General features: G+C 42.6%; 1 protein-coding gene across 1 annotated transcript in view; it reads left to right on the top strand.

Annotated features, from left to right (window-relative positions):
• The window catches only part of NGFR (nerve growth factor receptor), a 30,548-nt gene extending 11,807 nt beyond the window's left edge, over positions 1 to 18,741 (top strand). Inside the window, 5 exon segments of the mRNA XM_074261200.1 lie at positions 4,887 to 5,246; positions 12,796 to 13,048; positions 14,312 to 14,472; positions 16,128 to 16,157; positions 16,160 to 18,741. Of these exon segments, the coding sequence (XP_074117301.1) occupies positions 4,887 to 5,246; positions 12,796 to 13,048; positions 14,312 to 14,472; positions 16,128 to 16,157; positions 16,160 to 16,428 (1,073 nt within the window). The 3' untranslated portion in view covers positions 16,429 to 18,741.
• Positions 18,742 to 27,986: the final 9,245 nt, after the last annotated feature.

Genomic DNA, 27,986 nt, shown 5'->3' with positions numbered 1-27,986 from the left:
TGTCTGTCTGTCTCTATCTCTCCTCCCTACTTTCCTTCCTCCCCCATTCCGTATACCTTAGGAAACTCCATCATCAGTTCCCTCCTCCACAATGCCCCTTGCCTCACTACTGTGTTCTTTGTCCTCTGAGACCTGATCATCTTGAAATGCTGGGGGTGGGGTTGTTCAGGTGTATCCATAGAGGGCAAGTCAGTCTCCTAGCTCGACTTCTCCCTCTCGCAGCTTTGAAATATGCCCACTCAGCCTCTTCTTCCAGACCAGAACTAATGGGGGCCTGTTATTTATTCATGAGACATCTCATGGGGCTTAGGAGGTGGGGGATATTCTCTAAGCTGGGTAGAGAAAGCAAGAGATCCTGAGAGGAAGAGAGAAGTATTTATATGAAGGGTCTTACAAATAGCACAGTATTTAGAATACTGGGCTTGGGATTAGGAGGACCCGAATTCAAATTCTGCTTCAGATATTTACTAGCTGTGTGAACCTAGTAAAGTTAACATTTCATAGCTATAGTTTCCTCAGCTATTGGCCCTAAATACCGCTAAAATCTCTTTCAGTCTAAATATATGGTCTTTTGACCTTGGGAGAAAAGGAAGGCTTTTGGTAACATAAGATCAATTATAGTTTCCAAAGGAATTCCTAGGCTTGAAGCAATTTTTGAAGTCTCCATGCTCAAAACTGACATCCCTATCCCTGGGTCTATTTGAACCTGCCTTTTTACGAAGGGTTTTCCTGGAATCTAGGCAGAGGATTTCTTCCTTTAATATAGACTTCTTGCCTCCTGCTACAGAGTCCAGAGTAAACTAGGAAGAAAAGACCCCTCTCTCCCCCACCCCGGGAAAGAGTTGGAATAAAGAAATGTCTGTCTCTCATTTGGAGCTAAAGTTTTTCCATATATACCAAGAATTCACCTTAGTCCCTGAGCTCCATCATTGACCTGGGCTTAATGAGTTATTTTATTCAGAGGAAGAGTCCCCAGAAGAATTTCCCTTATTTCTAAAACATTTTTCACCCAGAAATAAATTTTGTTCTCATTTTCCCCAATAATTAAAAAACAAAACAAAACAAACCACCACATACTTTACACCCCTAAAACATGTTCCCAGGAGATTACCTGCCAAATTTCACCCCCCTGAGGCAGAAGAGAATACCGTTCCTTCCACACACAAACACATAACAAACTTCAATCCCCCTATCTTTACACTTTTGCATCCCATTTAGCTCTCTTCTTGGAGACCTCATTGCCTGCTTTAGCTACTGCTGGAATGAATTGCTGCTGCCTAACAAATTTTGCCACCCCCCCCCCCCCCCGCAAGTTAATCTTAATTCTTTTTGCTTGACCCATTCAAGGATCATAAATTTAGATTATAAGGAACCTAAAAGATCATCTAATCCATTCCCTTGATTTCCAATTGGGGAAACAGAGTCCCAAAAAGAAGTAGTTTATCCAAAATCATATAAATAGAGAAAATAAATTACTTAATAACCCCTTTAAAAAAATAAATTGAATAAGCCATCAATGAACTCCCTAAGAAAAAAATCTCCAGGGCCAGATGGATTTACAAATGAATTCCATCCAAAGCTTTAAAGAACATTTAATTCCAATACTATGTAAACTATTTGGAAAAATAGGCAAACAAGAAGTCCTGCCAGATTTCTTCTATGGCATAAATATGGTGCCAATACCTAAACCAGAAAGAGCCGAATCAGAGAAAGAAAATTACAGACCAATCTCCCTAATTAATATTGATGCAAAATAAATAAATAAAATATTAGCATAGAGATTACAACTTATTAGTAAGATAATACACTATGACCAAGTGGAATTTATACCAGGAGTGCAGGACTGGTTCAATATAAGCAAAATCATATAAGTAATAAGAAGCAGAGCCAGGATTTTTGTACTAAACTCCTCTGACTCTTAAATGAGCCTGGTGGTCTTTTCACCATCCACACTGACTCTTTCTCTAAAAGGAACCTCAGTGGTTGTATTTTGTAACATTTCTTTTTTGATGTACTTGAAGTTCTTTTAATCTTTCTGACACAGTCAATTTTTCTTTTTCTACCCCCTTCTGTCTTTACACCATGTTCTTCTTTTTCTCTGATCTCTGCCTTCCCACCTCCCACTTTCTATTTTATGACCTTTAGACTATTTTTCATGCCATCCTATAATTGCATAGCCCTGAATTCCAAATCCTAGCTTTGCCTCTATTTTTCTGCAGTGGAAAGAAGTTTCAGCTTTTTAATCTCAGAATTCTCCCCCATTCCTGGCATTTAAACATTGACCACTTCTCATTTGGCATTCTTAACCCTTCAGAGCATGATTTCTCATCTGATGGAGGATAGCATGGTACCGGTGTTGGTTATATTATTCTGACAAATCACTTTCTTTCCTTTGACCTCAATTTCTCATCTACTAAATAGAAATAAAAGACATTATAGGATTCATTACACATGTTAAACCATTATTATTATTATTTTGTTGTATAACCTACACCTTTCTCTTCTTCCTTCTTCATCTACATGTTCAGTAACTTACTCCCACCAAAACATGCAAAGTAAACTTGTAAAGCTGTTCTTTCTCCCTTTATTTATTTATTTGTTTGTTTGTTTGTTTGTCTTGGGAAGCAAATAGGTCGAAAGAGTTGCCCAGAGTCATTCAGCTAATAAGTATCTGAGCCAGATTTGAATTTAGGTTCTTTTGATTTCAGGGCCAGTGCTCTACCCACTATACATCTAACTACCCCTCCTCCTTTTATTTTTGGGTCCATTTTCAGAGAGAACCAAAAGACTGGAACCTTGGACTTAGTTTTAAATAATCTGATTTCTACTCCAAATGAATCCCTTTTCTTTGTGCTCCAGTCTCCTTACTTTAAATTCTCTGCTGTCCCTGATCCAGCATCTTCCTTCCCAATTTAAACTACAAGGTTAGATGGAGTTCTATAAGAATCAGTAGAATGAGTATCAGAATGGAGAGCAACAGAAGTTTGGGTGAGGGGCATGGTTGAGAAGTCCTATCTGTGGTCTAACTAATCCTAGTTCCTCCTTCTATAGATCAAGTCCCCTCTTTGTTTCTTAGGCCCTCTTTTTGTACTAACTGAAATATTTTGCTCTTTAAACCTTGTGCAATCCTAGCCCTCCTGCTTCTCCAAGTTCCTGAAGAAGAAAAGAAAAGGAAGTAGAAGGAGGATGGAAGGATTTGTAGCCCAAGTGGTTCCCATGGGATCTGGACCAGGTCTTGGAGAAAGCAGGGTGGGAATCCCAAAGAGATTAATTTATAATCTTACCTAAAGCAGAAATACCAATCCAGGCAAGGTGATTTCAGAGCCTGAGTGCAACAATCATTTCCGCATCCTAACTAGGTACTTTGCCCCTCCACTTTGGTGGCTGCAGGCTTTTCGTGTAAGAGTAAGGATTTCAGCCTTTTTGGATTCACGGGAAGTAAGTTCATAAATCGTGTCCTGCTTTGGGAGCAGCTCAAGGACTGGGAATGGAGAAAGAGGAAGGGAATGTCTAAAGTTTCAATGTTTTAGAATTGTGGGGACTGGATATGTTTTGGTTTGTTTGCCCTTAAAAATATTTAATTTTCCCTTGAATTACATGTAAAGATAGTTTTCAACATTCATTTTTGTAAGATTTTGACTTCCAAATTTTTTCTTTCCCCCACTTTCCTCCCTCCCTCCCCCAAAAAGCAAGAAATCCGATATAGTCTATACATGTACAATCATGTTAAACATATTTCCATATTAGTCACGGTGTGAAAGAAAAATCAGAACAAAAGGGAAAAATCACAAGAAAGAACAAATCCAAAGCCAAATGTCATTTTCTATCACAAGTCTTTGGGAATTGCCTTGGATTGTGTTGCTGAGAAGAGCTAAGTCTATCATAGTTGATCATGACACAATGTTGCTGTTACTATATACAATGTTCTCTTGGTTCTGTGCCCTTCACTCAGCATTTGTTCATGAAAATCTTTCCAAGTTTTTCTGAAATCCATCTGCTCATCTTTTCTTGCAAAACAATAGTATTCCATTACCTTTGTATATTACAACTTGCTTTAGCCATTTCCCAACTGATGGGCAGCTCTTCAATTTCCAGTTCTTTGCTACTACAAAAAGAGCTACTATAAATATTTTTTGTACATGTGGATCTTTCCTTTCCCTTAAAAAAATAATTTCTTTGGGATACAAACCTAGTAATGGTATTGTTGCAGTTTTATAGTCCTTTGGGCATAGTTTTAAATTGCTCTTCAGAATGGTTGGATCAGTTCTCAACTCCACCAACAATGCATTAGTGTGTGTGTGTGTGTGTGTGTGTGTGTGTGTGTGTGTGTCTGTGTGTGTGTGTGCATGTGCACCTGTATAATGTTGGGAGTTTATGAGGTAGGAAGATAGTGGATTATGGCTGGTCAGTTGTTTGGGGAAATGAGAGAGAGATTAATTTTGGGGATTGGAGGAAAGATCCAGGGTCTGGAGAATAATTAGGAAGATCATTTAGTGCCTGGGAATAGAGGGAAGGGGGCAGCTCAGTGTCTGGGATTTGAGAGGGAGAACTTAATCAATGTCTGGTGACTGTTGTTTCTGTGTGAAGGGGATAATAGATCAATGCACTAAATGTTAGTGTTAGAGGACTTTGAATTGAGGATTTTATTATTTTGTTAATACATAAATTTATTTTTATCAATAATAATTAATTTTATTTATTTTATTGATAATAATTAATTTTATTAATACTTTAAAACTCTGCCTGACCTTGGTTGAGGGCACAGTACCTGAGACATCGTGGTCTGGAGGTCTGCTATCACTGAAAGAAGCTTCATGGCCGAAATATGAAAAAGCTCAGGTGTTGGGGAGGGCTGGATCTGACGCTGCACTCTTTCTATTCCACAGGTGTGACTTTCTCCGACACAATCAGTGCCACGGAAGCCTGCAAACCATGCACTGAGTGTGTGGGGCTGCAGAGCATGTCGGCACCTTGCGTGGAAGCTGACGACGCCGTGTGCCGCTGTGCCTACGGATACTACCAAGACGAAGAGTCGGGGCTCTGCAAACCTTGCAGTGTGTGCGAGCCGGGCTCGGGCCTTGTCTTCTCCTGCCTAGATAAGCAGAATACCGTCTGCGAAGTGTGTCCCGAGGGGACCTACTCAGATGAGGCGAACCACGTGGACCCCTGCCTGCCCTGCACAGCCTGTGAAGAGACAGAGCGAGAGACCCGGGAATGTACCCGATGGTCAGACAGGGAATGTGAGGGTGAGCAAAGAACGGCCCAGAGGGATGGAGATCAGGATGGGTCCTGGCAGGCCTGCGGGCAGAGGCAAAGATGGGCATGAGGATTGGGGGCAGGCCTCATAGGACCAAAAGGTCTCCTCCTCGGCAGAATCTTCCAGAGAAGAGAATGGGAGGAACAAGATAGGACTCCCTGGAGAAGGGTGATCTGAAAAAGCAAACAAAATAGTTTACAAGTGATTTCAATTTTTCACAAAATTCTAGCCCATATTTAATTTTTGTTTAAACTTTTTTATGGGGAGAGGGAAATCTTTGCATTTCCATTTTCCAGTACTTAGCAACTTAACTGTGATTGAAATTTATAGGACACACTTGCATGAGAGAAGTCCCTTCAAATATCCATACTAAACCTGTATGCACCAAGTGGGACAGCATCCAAATTCCTAGAGAAGTTAAGAGAGCTGCAAGAAGAAAAAGACAGCAAACTATACTAGTGGGAGATCTCAACCTTGCTCTCTCAGAACGAGACAAATCGAACCACAAAATAAATAAGAAAGAAGTTAAGGAGGTAAATAGAATATTAGAAAAGTTAGATATGATAGATCTTTGGAAAAAAATCCCTTCACCAATCCAGGGTGCACCTTCTGTGCAATGTAGAGTTTTAGGAAGATGCCTTGGGCACTGAGAGCTTAAGTGACTTGTCCAGACATCCAGCCAGTATGAATGAAAGAAGGGTCTTGAACTCCGGTCTTCCTGACTCCAGGTGGTGGTACACTGTGCCACCTAGCTGCCGATAGATGTCATATTCAATACCTAGTGTTCAGAGCATTTTCTACTCTCCACTGCCGTGCATAGTCATTATAATTATATAGTGTTCAGTTTCATTGTATTGTTCTTTCCATTGTTGTGGTTAGTGAGGATGCTGTTTCCATGATCCTGCATCAGCTCATATAAGTCTTTTTTTTTTTTTTTTTTTTTTTTTTTTTTTTGCTGAGGCAATTGGGGTTAAATGACTTGCCCAGGGCCACACAGTTAGGAAGTGTGAAAGTCTAAGACCAGATTTGAACTCAGGTCCTCCTGACTTCGGGGCTGGTTCTCTATCCACCTCACCACCAAGCTGCCCCCGCTCATATAATTTTTTCTGTTTCTCTGAATTCTTCATGTTCATCGCTTCTTAGGATGCAGTAATATTTCACAGTATTTCTGTAGAACATATAATTGAAGACATAGGAGTGAGGGAACATTTATAAAAGGAAGTAATAATCACAAAGGAGAGCTGAGTTATTTTTAAATATTAAAAATTTTTTCAATTACACCTAAAAACAATTTTTAACATTAAAAAAATTTTGAGCTCCAAATTCACTCTCTCTCCCTTCTCATTGAGAATGCAAGCAATTTGATATAGGTTATATATGTGCAGTCATGTAAAACATAAGTCATTTCTTTCTTAACCTGATTCTTTTTATAGGGAGGGATGCTAAACTGATAGGTTAGGAGACTAGATTTTTATCTAAGTGCTTGAGAAAGTCACTCTTGCTATTCTTTTAAAAAAAGAGAGTCAGTCTATCTAGATGATAATGCTTTTAGGTGGTTTTATAACTGGTTGAATGGCTAAACTAAAGAGTAGTTGCTAATGTGCCCATGCCAACGTGGCAGGAAGTCTTCGGTGAAGTACTGTAGGAGATTGGGCCTTGACCCTTTGCTGCTTCATATTTTTGTCAGTGATTTGGAAGAAGGCATAAGTGACCTGCCTGCCAAATGACAGCCTTGGGAAGGTTATAAATAAAGGAAAGAGAATGAATAAATATTTATTATTGTTCAGTCTTATCTAACTCTGAAATTCCATTTGGGTTTTATTAGCAGAGATTCTGATATAATTTGCCATTTCCTTGTCCAGCTCATTTTACAGATGAGGAAACTGAACCAAACAGGGTTAAATGATGTACCCAGGGTCACACATAGCTAATAAGTGTCTAAGGCTGGATTTGAACTCAGAAAGATGAATTTTCGGGGCTGGTACTCTAACGCTGCATTATCTCAATGCCAGGTGCTGAGTTATCAAGAACTGCGAAACCCTGGAAAGTAAATGTTGTTATTATCTCCATTTTGCAGATAGAAAAACTGAGATAGGTAGAGATTAAATGGCTTGCCCAGGGTCACAACTAAAGAAATAGGGGTATCAACTCAGGACTTCTCGACCCTAGGCCCAATGCACAAAAAATAGTCAGTTCCAAAGACGTAGATAGTGGGATGTTGGGAGAAATCAAAAGAGATGAAATTTAATACAAACCAATGTAAAGTCTTAGACTTGGATTCAAAAAATAAACTTCACAAGTACAAAATAAGTGAAACATGGCTAGATGGTTTGTGTGAAAAAGATCTGAGGGTCTCAGAAGACTGAAAACATAGTACTAAATATACTATGGTGACCAACAAATCTAATAATCTTGGGTTGCCTAAAAGGAACATAATATCTGAGATTAGGGAAGTTTCTTAGAATTCTGCTCTGGTCAGACCATATCTGCAATATTGTGTTCTGTTATAAGTGCTACTTTTTCAAAAGGTTACTGATAAACTGGAGATCATGCAGAGGAAGGGCAAGCAGGATCTCAAAGGGTTTTTGGCTCATGATTATTTTCAGTAAATGCGGTAGCTTAGCCGGGAGATAAGAAAACTTAAAAAGAAACAAGGGCCATTTTCAAGTATTGGAAGGTTGCCACGTGGAAAGGGGAATAGACTTGTTCATCATGATCCCAGAGAGTTTCTCCTCAGAATTAGAAGCATTGAATGGAAGATCCAAAGAGGAAAAGCTAGGCTTGTTAACCACAAAATCATTCCATCTATAAGAATGGTGCCAAAGTGGAAGAAGTTGTTTTAAGAACTAGTGGAATCCCCCTTAAAAATCACCTAAGATTTACACAAGTAAAGGCAGGAATTTATTCTGTAAAGATAATTCTTGTGCAGTTATAAATTAGACATGGTTTCTGAATCCCTTTCTGGTGCTGGGGTATGGTGTAGAAGAACCCCGGACTGGGGACCATTAATCCACTGTGTGACCTTAGTCAAATCACTTTTCTATGTGATAGTTTTTTCCCTTCCCCAAAAAGGGGTTAGGCAAGAGAATATTGAAGTAAAGACTAAACCTAGAAATGCAGTGTACCCTGAGAATAATAGTAAATTCTGTGTGACAGTTTTTCCCCCCTCAGTAAAATGAAAGGGTTAGGCAAGAGAATAGTAAAGTAAAGACTAAGTCTAAGAATGGAATGTACACTGAGAATAATAGTAAAATAAGTTTCTTCTTATTGAAAGGGAAGGGGAAAAGATTCTCCCATATACATCTACTGTACAGCAGGAACTATGATTAGCATTATAGATATTATCTTATGTGATTCTCACGATAGGTGCTATGATTACCCTGTTTTTGAGGAAACTGAAGTAAAATGACTTGTTCAGGAGCACACAGCTAGTAAGTATCTAAATCCATTAAATATGGATTTGAACTCTTTCCATAAGGCAAGGCTTAAGGACAAGGAATGGAGAACAAGATGTGAATAGAGGTTTGAATCCTAGAATCAGAATCATAAATCATCAGAATTAAAGATAAATAAAAAATCAGAATAACTGAGCAAGGAGTCCTTCTAAAATGAATGCTTTACAGAGAAGAAATTGGGCTCTAGGGAAGGGAAATGGTTTTTGGAATATTACAGTTAGTCCTAACACATGTATCTAGACTCTGAGAACTGTGCTTTCCTCACAAATCCTTAAAAGAAAAGGAAGGGGCAAGTATAGCTGTGGACAACAGGGGTCATAGAGTTTGAGCGGACTTAGAACTTGAAAAGGAGCCTTTGCTCATGGAACTCAGAAATAAAACTGTGAATAGAACTCTCCAGGTATCTCAGTCATGAATAGAGGCAGAAAACATGGAGTAGGAGTTGCCCACTAGGCAACAAGAGTTCCTACACGGATGAAACTAGGGAAATGGTAGTGGTAATCCGATGTAAGAATGTTAGAGACATGAAGACCAGGAAGGAAAAAAAGGAGTAAAGCTCAAAAGGAAATTCAAAGTTATTTTTGGTCCTTGCTTTTATTATTTCTGTTTCCAGGAATATGATGGTTGCCTGAGAGAAAGGGGTCAGTTCCAACCTGAAATCAGTGAAGAAGTCCCACACCATGGAAAGGGGAAGAGGGAAGTGGGCAAATGAGAGCTGTGCTCTCTTAGGGACAATCCTAACCTCAAGGTAGTAACTTGGCTGGGAGTTTCAAGGGTTTCTAGTGGTAGTGTTACAAAGAATTAGACAACCTATTATTCTTAGTTGACCCTTAGTGCTAAGCACTCACTGTGAACAGAGCTTTTGTTGTAGGCAGTGGGAAAGAGGAAACTTAGTTGCAATTAAAAATTTTTTTCAATAGTATTTTATTTTTTCCAAATACATGTAAAGATAGTTTTCAATGTTCATTTTTGTATGACTTTATGTTACAAATTTTTTTCCTTCCCTTCCTTCCCATTCCCCTCCCCAAGATAGCAAGAAATCTGATATAGGTTAAATATGTACAAATCTTTTTAAACATACATCCATGTTTATCATGTTGTGAAAGAAAAATCAGACCAAAAGGGGAAAAAATTGTGAGAAAAACAAACAAAAACAAATGAAAATACTGTGCTTTGATCCACATTCAATATCTTTAGTTCTCTTGCTGAAAGTGGATGGTGGGAAGTCAAAACTTAAGCCCACCCTCAGGTGATTTCCAGTCTGACCTATATATAGTTCCTGGCCTCTGGATGCTCTAAGATAGCTCCTCACCCGACCTAAGATCTCTCTGAAGCAAGGCAACCACAAAGAAGTGGGTGGGGAAGTTTTATTTTTTTCCTTCATCTAGGATCAAACTAGGGTGTGTGTGTGTTACTTGTATATTTGCATATGTGTGTGTATGTGTGTGTGTGTGTGTGTGTGTGTGTGTCCAGAGTAGGGTTGCTGTGCCCTGGTAGAAGATATTAGAGTAGGTGATTGGTGGGGAGAAGGAGAAAAAAATAAAAGCATGGAAACTCATTGCTTCTGGGCAAAGCAAGGAAGGGAAGGGCTTCCCTACCTGAGCGTCTCTCCTTAGGCAAGCTGGAACAGCCCAGGTTTGGGCAAAGGCCAGGTGAGAGTTTAGAAACAGAGGAAGGAGATGTTTGGAGGAGGGGTGGATGGTTTGCCATTGGGGGACATTTGTAAACATCTTGCTAGTTCCCACAGTCTGGCTCCTTCTGAACCTCTTCCTCCAAGAATGTCAAAGGGTGAACAACAACTTTCATAGACTCATAGGGTTCTGGGAAATGGAACCTTAATTTGATTGTCCTGCATCCCTATGATAACATAAGTTTCCTGGATGTATAAGATGCTAATAGGGTGACTTGCCTCTAGAGTGAAATGACACCTTTCCACCTGAGATAACCATCAGTTTAGATTTAAAATGAAAAGCAGGGTAGGGGGAGATGTAAAATTAGATTTGTTTGTCTACCACCCCAAGCTTTTCCCTCCTTCTTTGCCACCCAGAGCCAACTTCTAGCAGGAAACAGTTATCCAGACAGGCCAAGGGTTTGGCAGGTTGGGATGCTAGGGGACGTGGCCACATCTGGATCTCATTTCCCACCTCCCTACCCCCCCCCCCAAATTAGAGGGAATTGGGAAGATGGAGAGGAAAAGGGAGTTGGGGGTGGGGATAAAACTCATTGTTGGTCTTGACCCAAATTCCATCCAGATTCTGGCCTTAGAAAGTCCCTCTCCTGTTCCCTTCCTCCTATACTCTGGACCTCTCTGGTAATTACCATAATGACCTGACTAGCCACTGCTTCCTTGCAAATTGATCTAGTCTGTTGGTATTCAGTCCCTTCAGCCTAATTAGGGATGTTTGCTACATCTGAGAAGAGGGCATGACCAAGTCTGAAGGACAGTATTTGGGAGGGAAGAGGCAGAGGCTATGGGGACATCCTTCAGAATGTAAATGGTGGTTCTGGGGGCCCACAAGGAAAAAAGTTTACCCAAAAGTCATACAGCATGGTCATGGCAAAAGTTCAGGAAGCCCTGATGCCTTCTCTGATGCTGCCAGATGACTCGGCTGGTGTCTCACCCCAGGGGTGGGATGATTGGGTTGTGGCAGATGGTATACCCCTCCCCACCATCCCTCCCAACCAGATGGACTCCAGATACACATCTGGAAGACACATCTCTCAGCGGGAACTGAAATATAGATGCTTTGAAGTGCCTTTATCCTCAAGTCAAGAAAATTCAGGAAGGCAAATAGGTAGCTCCTGCTTGGGTGGGTGAACCAGGGGATGCGTTGGAGTAGCGGGGGTGGGAAAGGAGAGGTGCCTGCCTGTAAAACATCCTGTCTCTTCGCTCCCCTCAGCGCTGACTTGGGTAAGGGTAGGGATTCCATGCCCAGACAGATTCTCCAGGGCATCTAGAGGCTACAATAGCTGGGTGGTGAAATGGAAAATCCCACCTGCTCTTGCCAGGAGATGCCCGATCTAGCTCAGCCACACAAAGCAGGGATCCATCCCTTCCCTTCTCGCACCAGTGGGCATTGTTTGCTTTCTTGGCTCAGCTCGCTACAACCTTCCTTTGGTTCCCAGGGTGTGGGGTGTTGCTTCCTCCCTATAAAGGGTTAAGTCTGCCCTACGGCTTTTCTTTGGGTGGCAAGACCAGACACATTGTAGGGCTTGTGCCAGGCAGGACCCTTGCCAGTTCAGAAACAGATGTTGGGCTTTGCCTAGTCACTGGCCAAGGAGAGAGACCCAGCCAAGTCTTTCAATTCCCAAGAAGTCTTGGTGGCGTGAGGAGGGGAGAGGAGACTGAACTGAGGGACAGGGATAGAAGCCAGCTCCTTGTTGAAGTTCTGTCTCCTGTCTAAACTTGAGAAAGTGTCTCCTATCCTTCAGGCTAAGGCTTGCTGGGGGCTGAATGGGCTGAGCAAAACCTAGGGAAGAGAGCTTGTTTTTCAGAATCAAATGGCACTGAGGTTTACTGCTGGGATTGAGGGTTGATTCACAGCCATTGCTGTTGTCCATTTCCTATGTTCTTGGCCTTGGCCCTTCACTCCTGGCATTTGAACACATCTATAACACACCTATTCAAATAGAGAAAACAATAATTGGTGACAGTCCTATAGAGTTTTCCATTTTGCAAAGCCTTTCACATACATTATCTTATTTGCTCTCCAGAACAAACTTTTACGAGGCTCTGAAACCTTCCTTTTACAGATGAAGAAATACTTTCAGAGAGGTTTGATGATTTTCTCAAGGTCACACAGCTAGTAAATACCACAGTCTGTTCTCCCAGGTCAGATGGCAACTTTGGGCTCTTCCACTAGCCAGGACATCTTTCTTCACATATCCTTTCCATTCCTGTTACCCTATGCCTCTGAATTATGCAATGGGGAAGTCTCAAGGTGAGAGAGGCTTTTAAGTTGGGCCAGGACCTTTGCAAAGGGAAAGTGTAAGATAAGAAGTCTGAGGTAGTGGAAGGAGAGAATGCAAAGTTCAGGATGGGGAGGACTTACCTACCTCCTTTGTCTTCTGATTCTTGGGCAGAGATCCCAGCCCGATGGACAACTCGGACCACACCTTTACTGGGCTCTGACAGCCCACCCCCAATCACCCAGGACCCTCCTGAGCCCCCAGAGCCTGAAGCCGAGGCCAGCACAGTGGCTGATGTGGTGACCACTGTGATGGGCAGCTCCCAACCTGTAGTGACCCGGGGTACCACTGACAATCTCATCCCTGTCTACTGCTCTATCCTGGCTGCAGTGGTTGTGGGTCTGCTGGCCTACATTGTCTTCAAGAGGTAAGCAAAAGGGCTTGAAGCCTTTCAGCTCAGATATCTGACTTTTACCTTTGGGTCTAGATTTTTCTGCAGTGAGGGAAATGGAATGCCTCTGGATCAATGTAATTTGTTCTCTTGACCTTTGACCCAGAATCACAAAATCACAAGATATTTAATCACAATGGAACCTTAGAACAAAAGATGTTGGAACTAGATGGAACCTTAGAATACAGAATGAGAGAATTGTAAAGAAGCAGAGTTTGGAGGGATCTTAAAAATTATAGGGTCCATTTTCAGAGGAGGAAACTGCGATTTCTTTCTTCTTAATTGCAACTAAATTCCTTTTTCTAACCATTTAGGAGGTTGGAGTGTTAAATCTCTTGAGTTAGAAATGTCTCAAAAACATTTGTCCAGTCTATACCTGAGCAGGGATCTACTATTTAACATGTCCCACAAGTATTTCTCCTGTGGTAATCTCCAGTTTTGGAAAATCATAATTGTGCGGTTTTGGGTATTTGGCTTTTGATTCTGAACATTGAGTCTTTGACTCATGGCCTGAACTCTACAATACACATAATTTTTCCACTTTAGTTGAGAATTAAAGTCAATTTTCCCATCAGCTTCCCAATCACTTGCTGGTAGAAGAAAGTGAATTTATGTGGAGAGAGGTAGAAAGGGAGGAAAAGAGGGAGAAAGGGAATATAGGAAGGAGGAAGGAAGGATCTCTTGATATTTTTTAATCTCTGTCTCTGTCTCTTGTCTGTCTTGGTCTGTCTGTTTCTCTCTCTCCCTCTGTCTATCTGTCCTCCCCTCTCTCTATCTCTGTATCTCTCTCTCCCTCCTTTGTTTCTCTATCTCTGTCTGTCTGTCTCTCTCCTCTGTCCTGTCTGTCTCCCTTCTCTATCTGTGTATGTGTGTATCTCTCTCCCTCCTGTTTCTATATCTCAGTCTCTGTCTGTCTTGGTCTGTCTGTGTCTCTCTCCCTCTGTCTTTCTGTCTCCCCTCTCTTTCCCTCCTCTGTTTCTGTATCTCTGTCTATCTGTCTGTCTCTGTCTGTCTTGGTCTATCTGTTTCTCTCTCCCTCTGTCTGTCTTGGTCTGCCTGTCTCTCTCTCCCTCTGTCTGTCTTGGTCTGTCTGTCTCCCCTCTCTCTCCCTCTGTTTCTGTATCTATCTCTGTCTCTCTCTCCTTCCCTCATTCCTCCACCCCCAACAATTATCTAAAGACTAGACAAATGGGGCCTGGCAGCACCTTAGGTGCTGATCTGGTCCCTCTCTGATCACAGGTGGAACAGCTGTAAGCAAAATAAGCAGGGCGCCAACAATCGGCCTGTGAACCAGACTCCATCACCAGAAGGGGAGAAGTTGCATAGCGACAGTGGCATCTCTGTGGACAGCCAGAGTCTCCATGACCAGCAGCCTCAGACTCAGACAGCTCAAGTCCAAGGTATGGGGCTGGTTCTCCTGTGGGAAGGAGTCAGGGAAGAGCTCCCCAGACAGCCTGGGACTGTGGCTGGAGCTCCCTCCCCTGGGTCCTGGTAAAACAGGCTGTTACAGTCGGAATAGAAATTATTCTTCAAGAGGAGGCAAGTAACCCAGGCAAGCAGATGGTATTATCTTCTTCCAACGAATGATCTGAAAGAATGGGAGAAACTTCTGTAATACAGCAACAACAATAATAACAAAGTAGCTAACATTTGTGTAACATCTTAAGGTTTACAAACCACATTACATTTGATCTTTATAATAATCTTGTAAAGTAGACGGTGTTATTGTCCCAATTTTACAGATGAGGAAACTGAGGTACAGAAGGTTCTAGTAAATGTCTGAAATAGGGATTTGAACTCAAATATTCCAGACTTTAAGTCAAGCATCTAGAGCCAGGGAGGAGAGTGGTCAGCCTGGACTCTGATAAATGGATGGGATGACCTTGGAAGCCCTTTCCAGACAGAGCTGGGAGGTCTTTTCTAAACCAGAACTTCCAGATTTATCAAGCTAATTGCCCCCCTAGAGCTAATTACCCCAGAAAATGGCTGCAATTAGCCTCCTGCTCCAGACTTCCCATGGACAAGTGGTTAATTATGTCCCTAATTAACCACCCATAGCCTGGTTTCAGTTCACCCACTAGGCACTTGTACCTTCCTATAGACTATCAGACTGAGAAGTTCTGTCTCACATGCCATTTCCCCATTTCCCTTCCTCCCATCATTGCTTGGCTAGAGAGGGAAGGAGCAGACCTGGGAACAAAAACTGCAGAACTTGTCTTGGCCATCCCCCCAACTAGGAGGGGTCACATTCTCTCCCTGAGCTTTTTTCTCAGTTCACAGGATTTGAAACTGAAGGGGCCTTTGGGATCATCCCGACCAGTGATTATGAACCTTTTGTGTGTGTTCCAGATCATAGGGAAACCTATGAACGCCTTCTCACAATAATGTTTTTTAAATGGATAATAGAAAATATATGTTTCCAAGGGAAACCAATTATATTGAAATAAATATGTAATTATTTTCTTAAATTCCCAGAACCTCAGCAATATATTCTTGGACCCCTTGAATCCATGAATTCAAGTTCAAGAACTGCTGATCTAATCAAATCCCTCACTTGATCTAGATGAGAAAAGTCATTTTTAGAGGCCAAAAATGAATGCCTCAGTAGTCTTAATACTTTTAGCTCTAAGTCTACGAACCACTTTTGGAAAGATGACACAACCATTGTCGTTGTTCAGTAGATTCAGCTGTGTTCAATACTTTATGGAGCACACGTCCATGGTTTTCCTGGCAAAGATATTGGAATAGTTTGTAATTTCCTTCTCCAGTGGATTAAGGCAAACAGAGATTAAGTGACTTGGTCATATAGCTAGTAAGGGCCAGAGGTCACATTTGAACTCAGACCTTCCTGACTCCAAGTCTATCTAGCTATCTATCTAGCTGTCTTGACACAACCGATTGAGCCCTTTCTCTAGGCTCTTCCTCCTATGAGTCTCTAATCTTCAAATTCTGCTGTTTCAAGGTCACTTTGTTCCTCAAAAGGGGAAGTCTCCTGCTCTCCCCTTGTAAGGGGTGCATCTCTCTCCTCCCTGACTAGCCTCCTTTTCTCTTGCAGCTCTCAAGGGGGATGGAGGTCTCTACAGCAGCCTCCAGCAGCCAAACGGGAAGAAGTGGAAAAGTTGCTTAACAGCTCATCGGGAGACACCTGGCGACACCTGGCTGGGGAGCTGGGCTACTTGCCTGAGCATATAGACTCCCTCAACGGAGAGGACTGCCCTGTCCGGGCTCTGCTCGACAGCTGGGCCGCCCAGGACAGCGCCACCCTGGATGCCCTCTATGCTGCCTTGCGCCGGATCCAGAGGGGAGACATTGTGGAGAACCTCTACAGCGAGTCCACTGCCACCTCCCCAGTCTGAGCAGCCACCGGGGCTCCCCTCCCTCCCCTCCACCCCTTCCCCTCAGCATCCCACGGGGTGGAGCCCTTCAGATGTGAAGGAAACTGGAGAGGGAGGAGAAAAGTCCTTCTACCCAAGTGGACGTTCACCTCTTGGCTAATGGTTACCCACTGGGGTGTCTTCTCCCTCACTCCCTCAGCAGGTCCTCAGGCCCCCTTTCAGACTATCTGACACTCGAGCCAAATCCCCAGGAGCTCCACTGGAGAGCAAGCCCCCCTTCTCTCCAGAGAGTGGAGGCCAAAGTCAGGGAGTGGGCTTCCAGGTCTTTTCCCTACTTTCCCTCTCCTGATCATCCTGATTTTCTCCTATGATAGCGTCCACTCCACCCTCATATCCACCTTCCTCTCTGTGTGGCTCCCCGCTCTCTCCTTCCACCTTCTCCCTTCCTGCCTAATGGTGCACTGGGTATCTGGTTATGGAGAAGGAGCTTGCGGTGGAGGGTAAGGGGAGAAGACAACCTCTTCCCCCCATGACCACAAGCTCCATGATAGAATGGGGACGCAGTGAGAGGCAGGAAGATGGAGCCACATGGACTGACACTGTGAACCCTGGGAGTGACATACTGTTCTCTGGTGAACTTTTATTCTCAACTATTCTATTATTTCAACCCTACCCTCTGGTCAGAACTCCAGACAGTAAAATATTGTAGACTTACCTGATCAGACTTGGCAGGGACCTAAGCAACCATCTAGTCTCCTCCTTTTACAGATAAGGACATTGAGGGCCCAAGAAGGGGGAATTACTTGCCCGAGATCTCACAAACACCCATTGGGGATGATAGATTTCTCCCTATAAGGAAAGTAGGAAAGGGGGGAAGATACAGGCTCACCCCTACCCTAGACTTCTAGATATCTCTCTTCCTTTACCAAAGGGACCAGGGCTGTGAGACAAGGCTATTTTGATCAATGTATGACTAGGTAATCTTTCTGGTGGCTATTACTTTTGCAAGGTCCCCCCGCTTTTCTCTGTCTCTGTCTCTTTCTCTGTCTCTCTATTGCTCTGTCTCTGTCTCTGTTTCTGTCTCTCTGTCTCTCTATTGCTCTGTCTGTCTCTCTCTGTCTCTGTCTTTCACATATACTTTCCTCTCTTCCACAACCACTTTTTGTTTCTTGGGCTGGGACAGGATCCTGTCTCGGGAAGCTGCCAGAGAAGATTCTGAGGGAATTTGGAATTTATCCTCCCTCTTTAGTTTCTTCACCCTGGATTTGGCGCCTCCGGCCCTGGACCAAGCCAGAGGTCCCTCCCTCCCATCACCCCACCCAAGAAGCCTTTTTCTCCCCATGCCCCTCCCCCCCACTCCTGGCACGGGGGAGGGGTAACAATTACTCTCACTGTGGTTGCGAGCCCAGTTAGGTCTGGGATGAAGGATGAAGGCTGATCAGATCTAGGCTGGGGGCGGGGCAGAGGAGGACCAGTTTGAGAACTAAACTTCTGGATCAGAGAGGCGGACATAGGAGGCTCCCTGACAGGGTTTGGGGACCTGATAGGAGCCCCTTCTCCCTCTTAATCATGAATCAGGCAGATGAAGGACAGAGGGGAATGACTCATTTTTATCAAAGGAATTTCTCCCACCCTCTACTCCCATTCTGCTTTCCTCAGGCCTGGAAAAGTGATGTTGCAATAACTGGGATCCCCTTTCTGCTTGTCCTGGAGGGAAGAAGAGACCCAGGCCCGGGGCAGGGCTGCCAGGAGCCCCTTTCTCTTGGCTTGGGAGGGGCTCTCCAGGCTCTGCGTAAAAAAGCAAGAACATTTTTTTTTTTTTTTTTTTTTTTTTTTTTTTTTTTTTTTTGGCACAGAGGCAGGGCGGGATCATGAAGGAAACTGCGGAGACCCGGAAACTAACTGTACATAAAGCCGTCTCTTTGACTTGGTTCTGTTTGAGGGAATGAGAGGCTTGTCCTTGTGGTCACTCCCTGAAGAAGTAGAGTTTTATTTATTTCTCCCTTCCTTTGAGAAGGAGGGAGTCGGCATGGGGGTGGGGGTGGGAGCTGCTCCACTTGGGAGAAGATTTTGCAAGTATGTTTTAGCATGTGTATGGGTGCTTGGCCCCTCTGACCCCAGAATCGCCTTGTTTACCCCACCCTCGTTAGACTGGAGGTGACATTCCCCCTTTTTCCCATGGGAAGGGGAGGGGGCCCTTGTCCTCTGTCTCCAAATCTGCCCTTCTGTTTGCCCCTCCTCCAGTCCCCAATTCCCCGTCCCCTTGCATCCCGTGTAATTGTCTCTCGAACCTTCTTGAAACCAACACATAAAACATAAAGGATGATAATTAAATAGCAAAAAAAAAAAGTACAATTTTTTTTGGGGGGAATAAATATTGGGGAAGAAGTAAAAATGAAAAGGAAGGGGAACCAGGCAACTAATCCTGACTTCAAGATCGTTTTCCCTCACCCCTCAATAGGGGAAAATTTTAGGCAAAATCAAGTAAAATTTTGCAGTCACGAAGAGGTTAAATTTTCAAGCTCACGAGGAAAGTTGGAGGGCAGGAGGGAACCGTTCTCGCTTCCACCCCCACCTTTGGGGCTAGAGAGGGAAAGTGGAATTGACTAGGCATGAAAATGACCAGCAGTGAACTTGACCCGTATGTCATAAGTGAAACTGATCGCGGGGGAACAATGGATCTGATGAAAGGAGCTCACTCACTCCCCAACACCTACAGCCGCTCAGATGCTCTGGCCGGGGACCAGCCCCCCTCCTAAGGAGTCCGATTCCAGATGTCCGTCAGGACCTCAGCCCGAAGCCAAGCAGGAGGCGACCTCTCCCAGGTCTCCAGGGAAAAGCCCGGGCCAAAATTCCCAAATCCCCTGAATCCTTCCTTGGCTTCTGCCAGCCTGGGCCAGCTTTGATCCTGACCCAGCTGGTGCCCGCTCTTGGCAAGGCTCTCACAGTTCATCCAACGCTGTTCTCTGCTGCACTCTTGTTCCCGGCCCTCCTCTCCCATAGTCAGTCCTCCCCCTTCTCTTACTCCTCCTCCTCCTCCTTTCTTTCCTCCTCCTCCTTCTCTTCCTCCTCCTTCTTTTCCTCCTCCTTCTCTTTTTCCTCCTCTTCTTTCTCCTCCTCCTCTTCCTTCCCCTTTTCTTCCTCTTCCTCCTCTTCCTCTTCCTTTTCTTTCTCCTCCTCCTTCTCTTCCTCCTCTTCCTCTTTCTCTTGCTGCTCCTCTTCCTCCCCTTTTTCTTCCTCCTCTTCTTCTCCTCTTCCCCTCCTCCTCTTCCTCCTCCTCCTGCTGGGTCTGGGAGTCTTCACAGAGTTCTTCAGCCCTCTACAGCCACCTGGCTCTATCCACTGGAGGTTCTGGCTCTGTGGTAGGCTGGGAAGATTGAGGGATGAGCATCAGACTCTATCCTCCAAAGGAAAAACAAACATCGGTCTCTGGAGCCCAAGGAGAGATGCCAAAATTGCTTCAGCCAGAAGCCTGGACAGCTTGGGGGATTGGAGATCATTGAGAGAACGAGGAGGAGGAGGGGTCTCTAGGCTCCCCACTCTTTCCTTACCCTTTAGTCTCACACACTGAATATATTCTGCCAATAGCCTAAATGTCCTAGGAAGAGTTTCCAATACAAGAGGGGAAGAGTTTGCCTGCGAAACTAACCATGAATTGATCCAGTTATTCTGAAAAGTATTTGGGATGTGGCAGGAAAAGGCACTAACCTATCTTCGGTGTTAATATTTGCCATGAGAAGGACCAAAGGCCAAAGGAAAGGTCTTATACATAAAACAAAGTATTTGTGGCCACCTCAGAGAGGAGAGCCCCTGGTCTCTCTGGAGGAAGGGAGGGCACACATTCCGAACAGAGCAATATGTAAGCCAGTAAAAGGATTAACATAAAAATGAATCCCAAGAAGGGAGAGGGAAAGGAGCAGTGAGGATCCAGAGAAGATAATCAAGGAAATATTGCATTGCACGTTGAAGGGACTTCCAGAAATGGAACTTGTGTTTGCTTGGCTATTTTTCAGTCATGCCTGACTCTTCATGACCTCATTTAGGATTCTCTTAGTAGAGATCCTGAAGCGATCTGCCATTTCCTCCTCTGGCTCATTTTACAGATGAGGAAACTGAGACAAGCAGAGTTAAGTGACTTGCCCAGGCTTACAAAGCTAGTGTCTGAAGTCAGATTTGAACTAAAGAAGGGTATTCTATCCACTGCGCCACCTAGCTGGAACTTGGAGATCTCCAAGACCAGCTGCTCCTTTCACAGATGCAGAAACTGAGGGCCAGAGAGCATAAGATCACACAGGTAGTAAGTAAATAGCAATTCAAAGTAGAGTGTCTGGAGTCAGAGGACCTGAGTTGGCACTCTCACCATCTATGTGACTTTAGGCAAGTAATTTAACCTTTCAGCCTCAGTTTCCTCATCTGTAAAGTTGGATAGTTGAACTAGGAGGTCTCTGGGGTCTCCTCTAGCTCTAAATCAATGCTCCTGGAACTGCAATTCAAACCCAGATTTCTAGTTTCAAAGACTTCCCACTCAGCCTCCTGAGAAGTTGATCGTCCCTATAATGTTATCAAGGTATGTGGAAGAGAGGGACCAGAATTTAGATAATGCCATTGTTTTGGGAAGAATCTAGCAAGGGGAGAAGAAAAAGAAAACTGAAGAGTTAAAGATACTCTATGCAGAAAAAGCATTTGATAAAATCCAACATCCATTCCTACTAAAAACGCTTGAGAGTATAGGAATAAATAGACTATTCCTTAAAATAATAAGGAGCATATATTTAAAACCTTCAGTAAACATCATATGTAATGGTGATAGACTAGAACCTTTCCCTGTAAGATCAGGAGTGAAACAAGGTTGCCCACTATCACCATTACTTTTCAATATAGTACTAGAAACGCTAGCCTCGGCAATAAGAGCCGAGAAAGAGATTCAAGGAATTAGAGTAGGAAATGAAGAAATCAAATTGTCACTTTTCGCAGATGACATGATGGTATACTTAGAGAACCCCAAAGACTCTGCTAAAAAGCTATTAGAAATAATTCAGAATTTTAGCAAAGTTGCAGGATACAAAATAAATCCACATAAATCCTCAGGATTTTTATACATTACCAACACAATCCAACAGCAAGAGATACAAAGAGAAATTCCATTCAAAATAACAGTCGATAGTATAAAATATTTGGGAATATATCTACCAAAGGAGAGTCAGGAATTATATGAGCAAAATTACAAAATACTTGCCACAAAAATAAAGTCAGATTTAAATAATTGGAAAGACATTCAGTGTTCTTGGATAGGCCGAGCGAATATAATAAAGATGACAATACTCCCCAAACTAATCTATTTATTTAGTGCTATACCAATCAGACTCCCAAGAAACTATTTTAATGACCTAGAAAAAATAACAACAAAATTCATATGGAAGAATAAAAGGTCGAGAATTGCAAGGGAACTAATGAAAAAAAAGTCAGAGGAAGGTGGTCTAAGTGTACCTGATTTAAAGCTATATTATAAAGCAACAGTCACCAAAACCATTTGGTATTGGCTAAGAAATAGACTAGTTGATCAGTGGCATAGGTTAGGTTCACAGGGCAAGATAGTGAATAAAAATAGCAATCTAATCTTTGACAAACCCAAAGATCCCAAATTTTGGGATAAGAATTCATTATTTGACAAAAACTGCTGGGAAAACTGGAAATTAGTATGGCAGAAACTAGGCATGGACCCACAATTAACACCACATACTAAGATTAGATCAAAATGGGTCCAAGATTTAGGCATAAAGAATGAGATCATAAATAAATTGGAGGAACAGGGGATGATTTACCTCTCAGACTTGTGGAGGAGGAAGGAGTTTGTGTCCAAGGGAGAACTAGAGACCATTATTGATCACAAAATAGAACATTTTGATTACACCAAATTAAAAAGTTTCTGCACAAACAAAACTAATGCAAACAAGATTAGAAGGGAAGTAACAAATTGGGAAAACATTTTTACAGTTAAAGGTTCTGATAAAGGCCTCATCTCCAAAATATACAGAGAATTGACTTTAATTTATAAGAAATCAAGCCATTCTCCAATTGATAAATGGTCAAAGGATATGAACAGACAATTTTCAGATGATGAAATTAAAACTATTTCCACTCATATGAAAGAGTGTTCCAAATCACTATTGATCAGAGAAATGCAAATTAAGACAACTCTGAGGTATCATTACACACCTGTCAGATTGGCTAAGATGACAGGAACAAATAATGGTGAATGTTGGAGGGGCTGTGGGAAAACTGGGACACTGATGCATTGTTGGTGGAGTTGTGAAAGAATCCAACCATTCTGGAGAGCAATCTGGAATTATGCCCAAAAAGTTATCAAAATGTGCATACCCTTTGACCCAGCCATACTACTACTGGGCTTATACCCCAAGGAACTACTAAAGAAGGGAAAGGGACCTGTATGTGCCAAAATGTTTGTGGCAGCCCTTTTCATAGTGGCTAGAAGCTGGAAGATGAATGGATGTCCATCAATTGGAGAATGGTTGGGTAAACTATGGTATATGAATGTTATGGAATATTATTGTTCTATAAGAAATGACTAACAGGAGAAATACAGAGAGGCTTGGAGAGACTTACATCAACTGATGCTGAGTGAAACGAGCAGAACCAGAAGATCATTATACACTTCAACAATGATACTGTACGAGGATGTATGCTGATGGAAGTGGATTTCTTCAACATAGAGAAGAGCTAATCCAATTCCAATTGATTAATGATGGACAGAACCAGCTACATCCAGAAAAGGAACACTGGGAAATGAATGTAAACTGTTATTTTTACCTTCTCAATCCAATTCTTCCTGTGCAACAAAAAATTCGCTTCTACACACATATATTGTATCTAGAATATACTGTAATATATTTAACATATATAAGACTGCTTGCCATCTGGGGGAGGGGGTTGGGGGAGGAAGGGAAAAATCTGAATAGAAGTAAGTGCAAGGGATAATGTTGTAAAAAATTGCCCATGAATATGTACTGTCAAAAATGTTATAATTATAAAATAAAATTAAAATTAAAAAAAAATACTCTGTCACTCAGACCCCTGAAACCTAGATGTCTCAAGCCCTACCCCTCTGCTTTCCTCCTGGTGTACACTCTTTCCTGAGAGGCAGGGGCTAGAGACATATTTCAGAGGGCTGTGCCTGTCAGAGGAAAAAATGCTATCATATTGATGGAACCAATTCAGAATCCCAGCTAGGGACCAGAATCAGAGGGTTCTACTTCTTGGGAAAGAATTCTCAATTCCCGTCTGGGAAGACACCCTCTTAGTCAGTCTCTGGCCAGTCAATCCACCAAGACAAGTGCAACCTGTGGGCTGAGTCCTGATCTGGGTATTAGGAGGAGATTCAGAAGAAAGGGACATCATTCTTGTCCTCAAAGAGTTTTCAGAGAGAGACAGAGAGATGGAGAGACAGAGAGAGACAGAGAGAGACAGAGAGATGGAGAGACAGAGAGAAGACAGAGACAAAAAGAAACAGAGAGATGACAGTGAGAGACAGAGTGAGAAACAGAGAGATAAGGACTGAAAGAGAGACAGAGACAGAGAGAAGCAGAGACAGACAGAGAGATGACAAGAGAGTCAGAGAGAGACAGAGATAGAAAGAGACAGAGAGATAGAGACAAAAAGAGACAGACAGGGAGTAATTACCCATACACTAATATATAGCTTGTGGGTTTTGTAATTTAATTTTCATTCTGGGAAACCTCTTCAGGGCTGGGGGATGAGGGGATTGGAAAGAAAGAAGACGTTTCTCCTTTCCTCATATCTAATCTTAACTCCTATTGTAGCTCCTTCCATTTGGCTTTACCTCAATGACAAGCTCTGGGAATTCATGTTTGACACAACTAGGGAATCCTTCTGATCCTAGTTCTCAATGTGGCCTTGGCCCATCTACTCTCATTATGACCTCAGTATGATCAGATTATAGGGGACATCCTCCTGCCTCTCCTCCAAGTCATACACTTTTGAAAGATCTAAAATACGTGATTTTGTCACTCCAACTCTTCCATTGATCACATTCCTGAATCACAGTCCCTCTTTCTTACCCTTAGAGTTTGGGAAGTGGAAAAAAGAGAAACTTAGACTTTTAATCCTTCTTCAGTAATCTGGCTCCTCAATTTGGGATGGAGATGGGAAGAGAGACAAATCATTTGAATTCAGGGACTTGGTCACTTTTAGGGGCTCTTCTTTGGAGAGGAGAAACCAGGGTTAGGATTGGACTCAGGAAAAGACATTTCCCAAAATGCCCTGGGGTGGAGGTGGGGGTAGGGTCTGCTGACCATATGTCGGTGGGGAGGCAGCTTCTTAGTAATACAAAGCAGATTCCTCTCTCTCTCTCTCTCTCTCTCTCTCTCTCTCTCTCTCTCTCTCTCTCTCTCAGCTGGTGGGCTGATTGCCAAGGGGTTTGGGCCCCAAGCTGTCTGGGTACAGCAATGTTTGAGACCCAGAAATTGGGTCTTAGAAGATAATAGCCAAGAATTACTCCCATTGCTCTTTCCCCTGCTCTTCCTGCAGTTCTTTCTTCTCTTCTCAGGATTCCAGTACTTTCCTGCTGTTCCCCCTCATACTCTCAGTATCCCTCCTAAGAGTTCCTATATTTTTTCACCTCTCCTGAGACTACCCCCTTTCCTGAAGTGTCCCAGGCCTTAAAGTTTTCCTGTTTCCATTAAAGCTCTTACTCCTAGTCTGTCTAAATCCATGAGGTATGAAGAGCTAATAATGACTTCCTGTGTCGTATTTCCCATTGGCAGTAGAGTTCACAGATTAGAGCTTCATTGAATTCAATTCTCTCATTTTAAGATGAAGGAACTAAAGGGACACAAGAGGCAAGTTGCCCACCTTGAATTCAAACCCATGTTTCCCCATTCAGTGTTCTTGCTTCTATTCTGTCTAAAATATGGCATGTTAGATATTCTCTCAGGTCTCTTCTACGTCTGCCCTTCTAGGGCTCTATAAGGGTATGCTTATGTAAGAATTGTAGCCACTGTAGGGCAGACCCGCCTAGGGAGCTATTTCCACTTAAGAAGGGGCTTTGCAGGTTTACCATTCAATTTTTGTGACTCAAGTAGCCATCTTATTCTTCTGCTTGGTGTAAGACTAGTCTTGATCTTCCATCATATTTTCCTCCTTGTTTCTTGGGACTCTCTTAGACAAATCCTCCTATTCCTCTCATTTTTTTTTCTATCTTCCCAGGATGCTCTGCACAGTTAGATAGAATCTTTAATATAAAGCTTTGTATCTGCTGCTGACATAAAACTTGGGGACTACTGGAAGGCATGGACCATCTGTCTCCTTCTTCTCAACCTCTTGCTGCAACCCAACTAAGGCTTTGCCCTCAAGGAGATTTCATGTTGGACATTAAATTATCAAATAGATTGTTTACTACAGAGGCTGACTGATGTAAATACTTTCCCCATCCCTCTATCCTCCCCCCAATTAATGTAATCACAGAATGTTTAGATAGCTGAACATTTAAGGATATAAATTTAGTTCAAACTAGTTAATTCATCATTTTGGGTAGAGTGAAATACTTTCATCATTGGATGAAGACAGATGATGACAGAGAGAAAATGTCTTGTGATTGGCTGAAAGAATTATACATACCCCTGGGCTTACAGATAGTTGGATTAAAACATAACAGTATGTGAGTTGAGTGATGGTCAGAGGTAAAGGATTCATGAAAAAGGCTTAATCTTGAGATGTAGTTAATTTACTCTTCCCTTCTCTCCCCATTCACTAGATGATGATCTTCACTTTGAAAATGTTCTCATTGGCTATCAGTCAGTCTCCCAGAAGCACCAGTGACTGATAGTAGCATCTGTGTCAATAACTGATAAGAACATCCAGGACAAACTAGGTGCCCTGAGGAAAGGCAACTTAATATTCTAAAAAGCAACCTACTCCAGAGTCCAGCTAATCCCTAAGGTGAATGTCATGAGTACTTGATGAAAGGGACAAAGGAAGACTTTCAGAGAGTCTGAATTTACCCTTCAGTCACATACGTGTGCTCCTTAAGTTGGAGCCTGCTGTCCCTAAGGATCTTGTGTGTGGAAGGGAAGAGTATACCCTCAGTTTGGGGAAATATTTCTATAATAACTGTCCTTGCTATACCTCAGTAATTTTTATTATATTTTGTAACTCTTAGCAAATACACCTTTATTATGGCTAATTAGCACTGGCCATAACCAATGGGAAGCACAGCAGTGGGGGCTTATGGGTGAATATATTCTTTAAAATGAACTCTTCAGTGTCACCCCTAGAACTCTGAGAAGGAGGAAAAGTAACAATCCTCTGGGGAACCAACCAATGTGAGTGGGAGTAGGGAAAGGGGTTTTGGAAGGGGTGTTATACTAGTGTACTAAAAAGAACTCTGAATTTATAGCAAGAGTTCTAGGTTTGAATCTTCCTATAACTACTATTTATGTGATTATGGGAAAGTTATTTAACCTTTCTGAGCCTTCATTATCTCATCTATAAAATGGGAATAATAATACCTGTATAACTGTCTCATAGAGCTGCTATGAGACTTAAATGAGATAATATGTGTAAAGCATCTTCTAACCCTTAAAGTGCTATGAAAGTTTCAGACACTATTATTATCAGCATTACTGTTTAGTATCTTTATTCAAGGTGAAAACTGAAGGCAAAACATCTGTGAAACTTCTTGATTCTTCTTTCTCCTTCTGCAGACCTTTCTATTCCTCCAAAAAGGGGAATTATTCTTCTGTCCTGTCAAGGCTCTTCCACAGCCCCAATATGTGGTTTCCTCTAATGATCTCCATTCCTAAACCCTAACCTCTTCCCCCTGCAGCCTCCCTACATAATCCCATCTGGAGCTGAGGCCAAAAGAATGTCCAAATGATTCCATTAGAGAATTACATATAGGAACATTCCAGGTCCCACCCCCCACCCACTCAAAGTGTACCCAGTCCAGCCCTGTTCTGCTGTCTTCCAGCACATCTTAATCCCAGATTCCCTTTCCCTGCAATCTTTCCTTCAGCTCTTTCCCAAAATATTCCCTATGGAATCCTTTTGATATCTAGGGTTGAGACGCCTCCCTGGTCCTGATCTACTCCCTATGGAATGACCCCAGGAATGCTTCCTCTTTACTTCCTTTCAATCCCACTCCTACCCATACACAATGGTGACTGGTAGGGGTGGAGCTTTTCGATGGCACAAATGTCTCCATTAAAAAACTTGCTGTGAGAGAATGCTTACTAGCTTTTCCTGGAAAAAAGAACAAATCAAAAGGCAGCTCCCAATTACAACACACTGTACCATTCTCTCTAGTTTGCTCTGACCTTAGCACTGCATGTCTGTTTCCTAGAAAAGTTCTTGAGGGTGTTTCATTCCTGCTTTCCCTCTCTTTTATTGCAACCAGCTCATCTCATTTGAAGTGACTTTTCAAAATGGAGTCAGAGACAGTGAGGCATTTGGCTGGGTGAAATCCATTCCTAAATCAGATGCTCTTCTTGGATCTATTTGTTTTTTGTTTTTTTTTTCTTGTTAACATATGTTTGTATGTGCAT

Source organism: Sminthopsis crassicaudata, chromosome 4 (assembly GCF_048593235.1).
Source record: "Sminthopsis crassicaudata isolate SCR6 chromosome 4, ASM4859323v1, whole genome shotgun sequence".
In the NCBI taxonomy this organism is placed as follows: domain Eukaryota; kingdom Metazoa; phylum Chordata; class Mammalia; order Dasyuromorphia; family Dasyuridae; genus Sminthopsis; species Sminthopsis crassicaudata.
The sequence above is the reverse complement of the archived record's forward strand: the minus strand, read 5'-3'. Positions and strand labels throughout refer to the sequence as shown.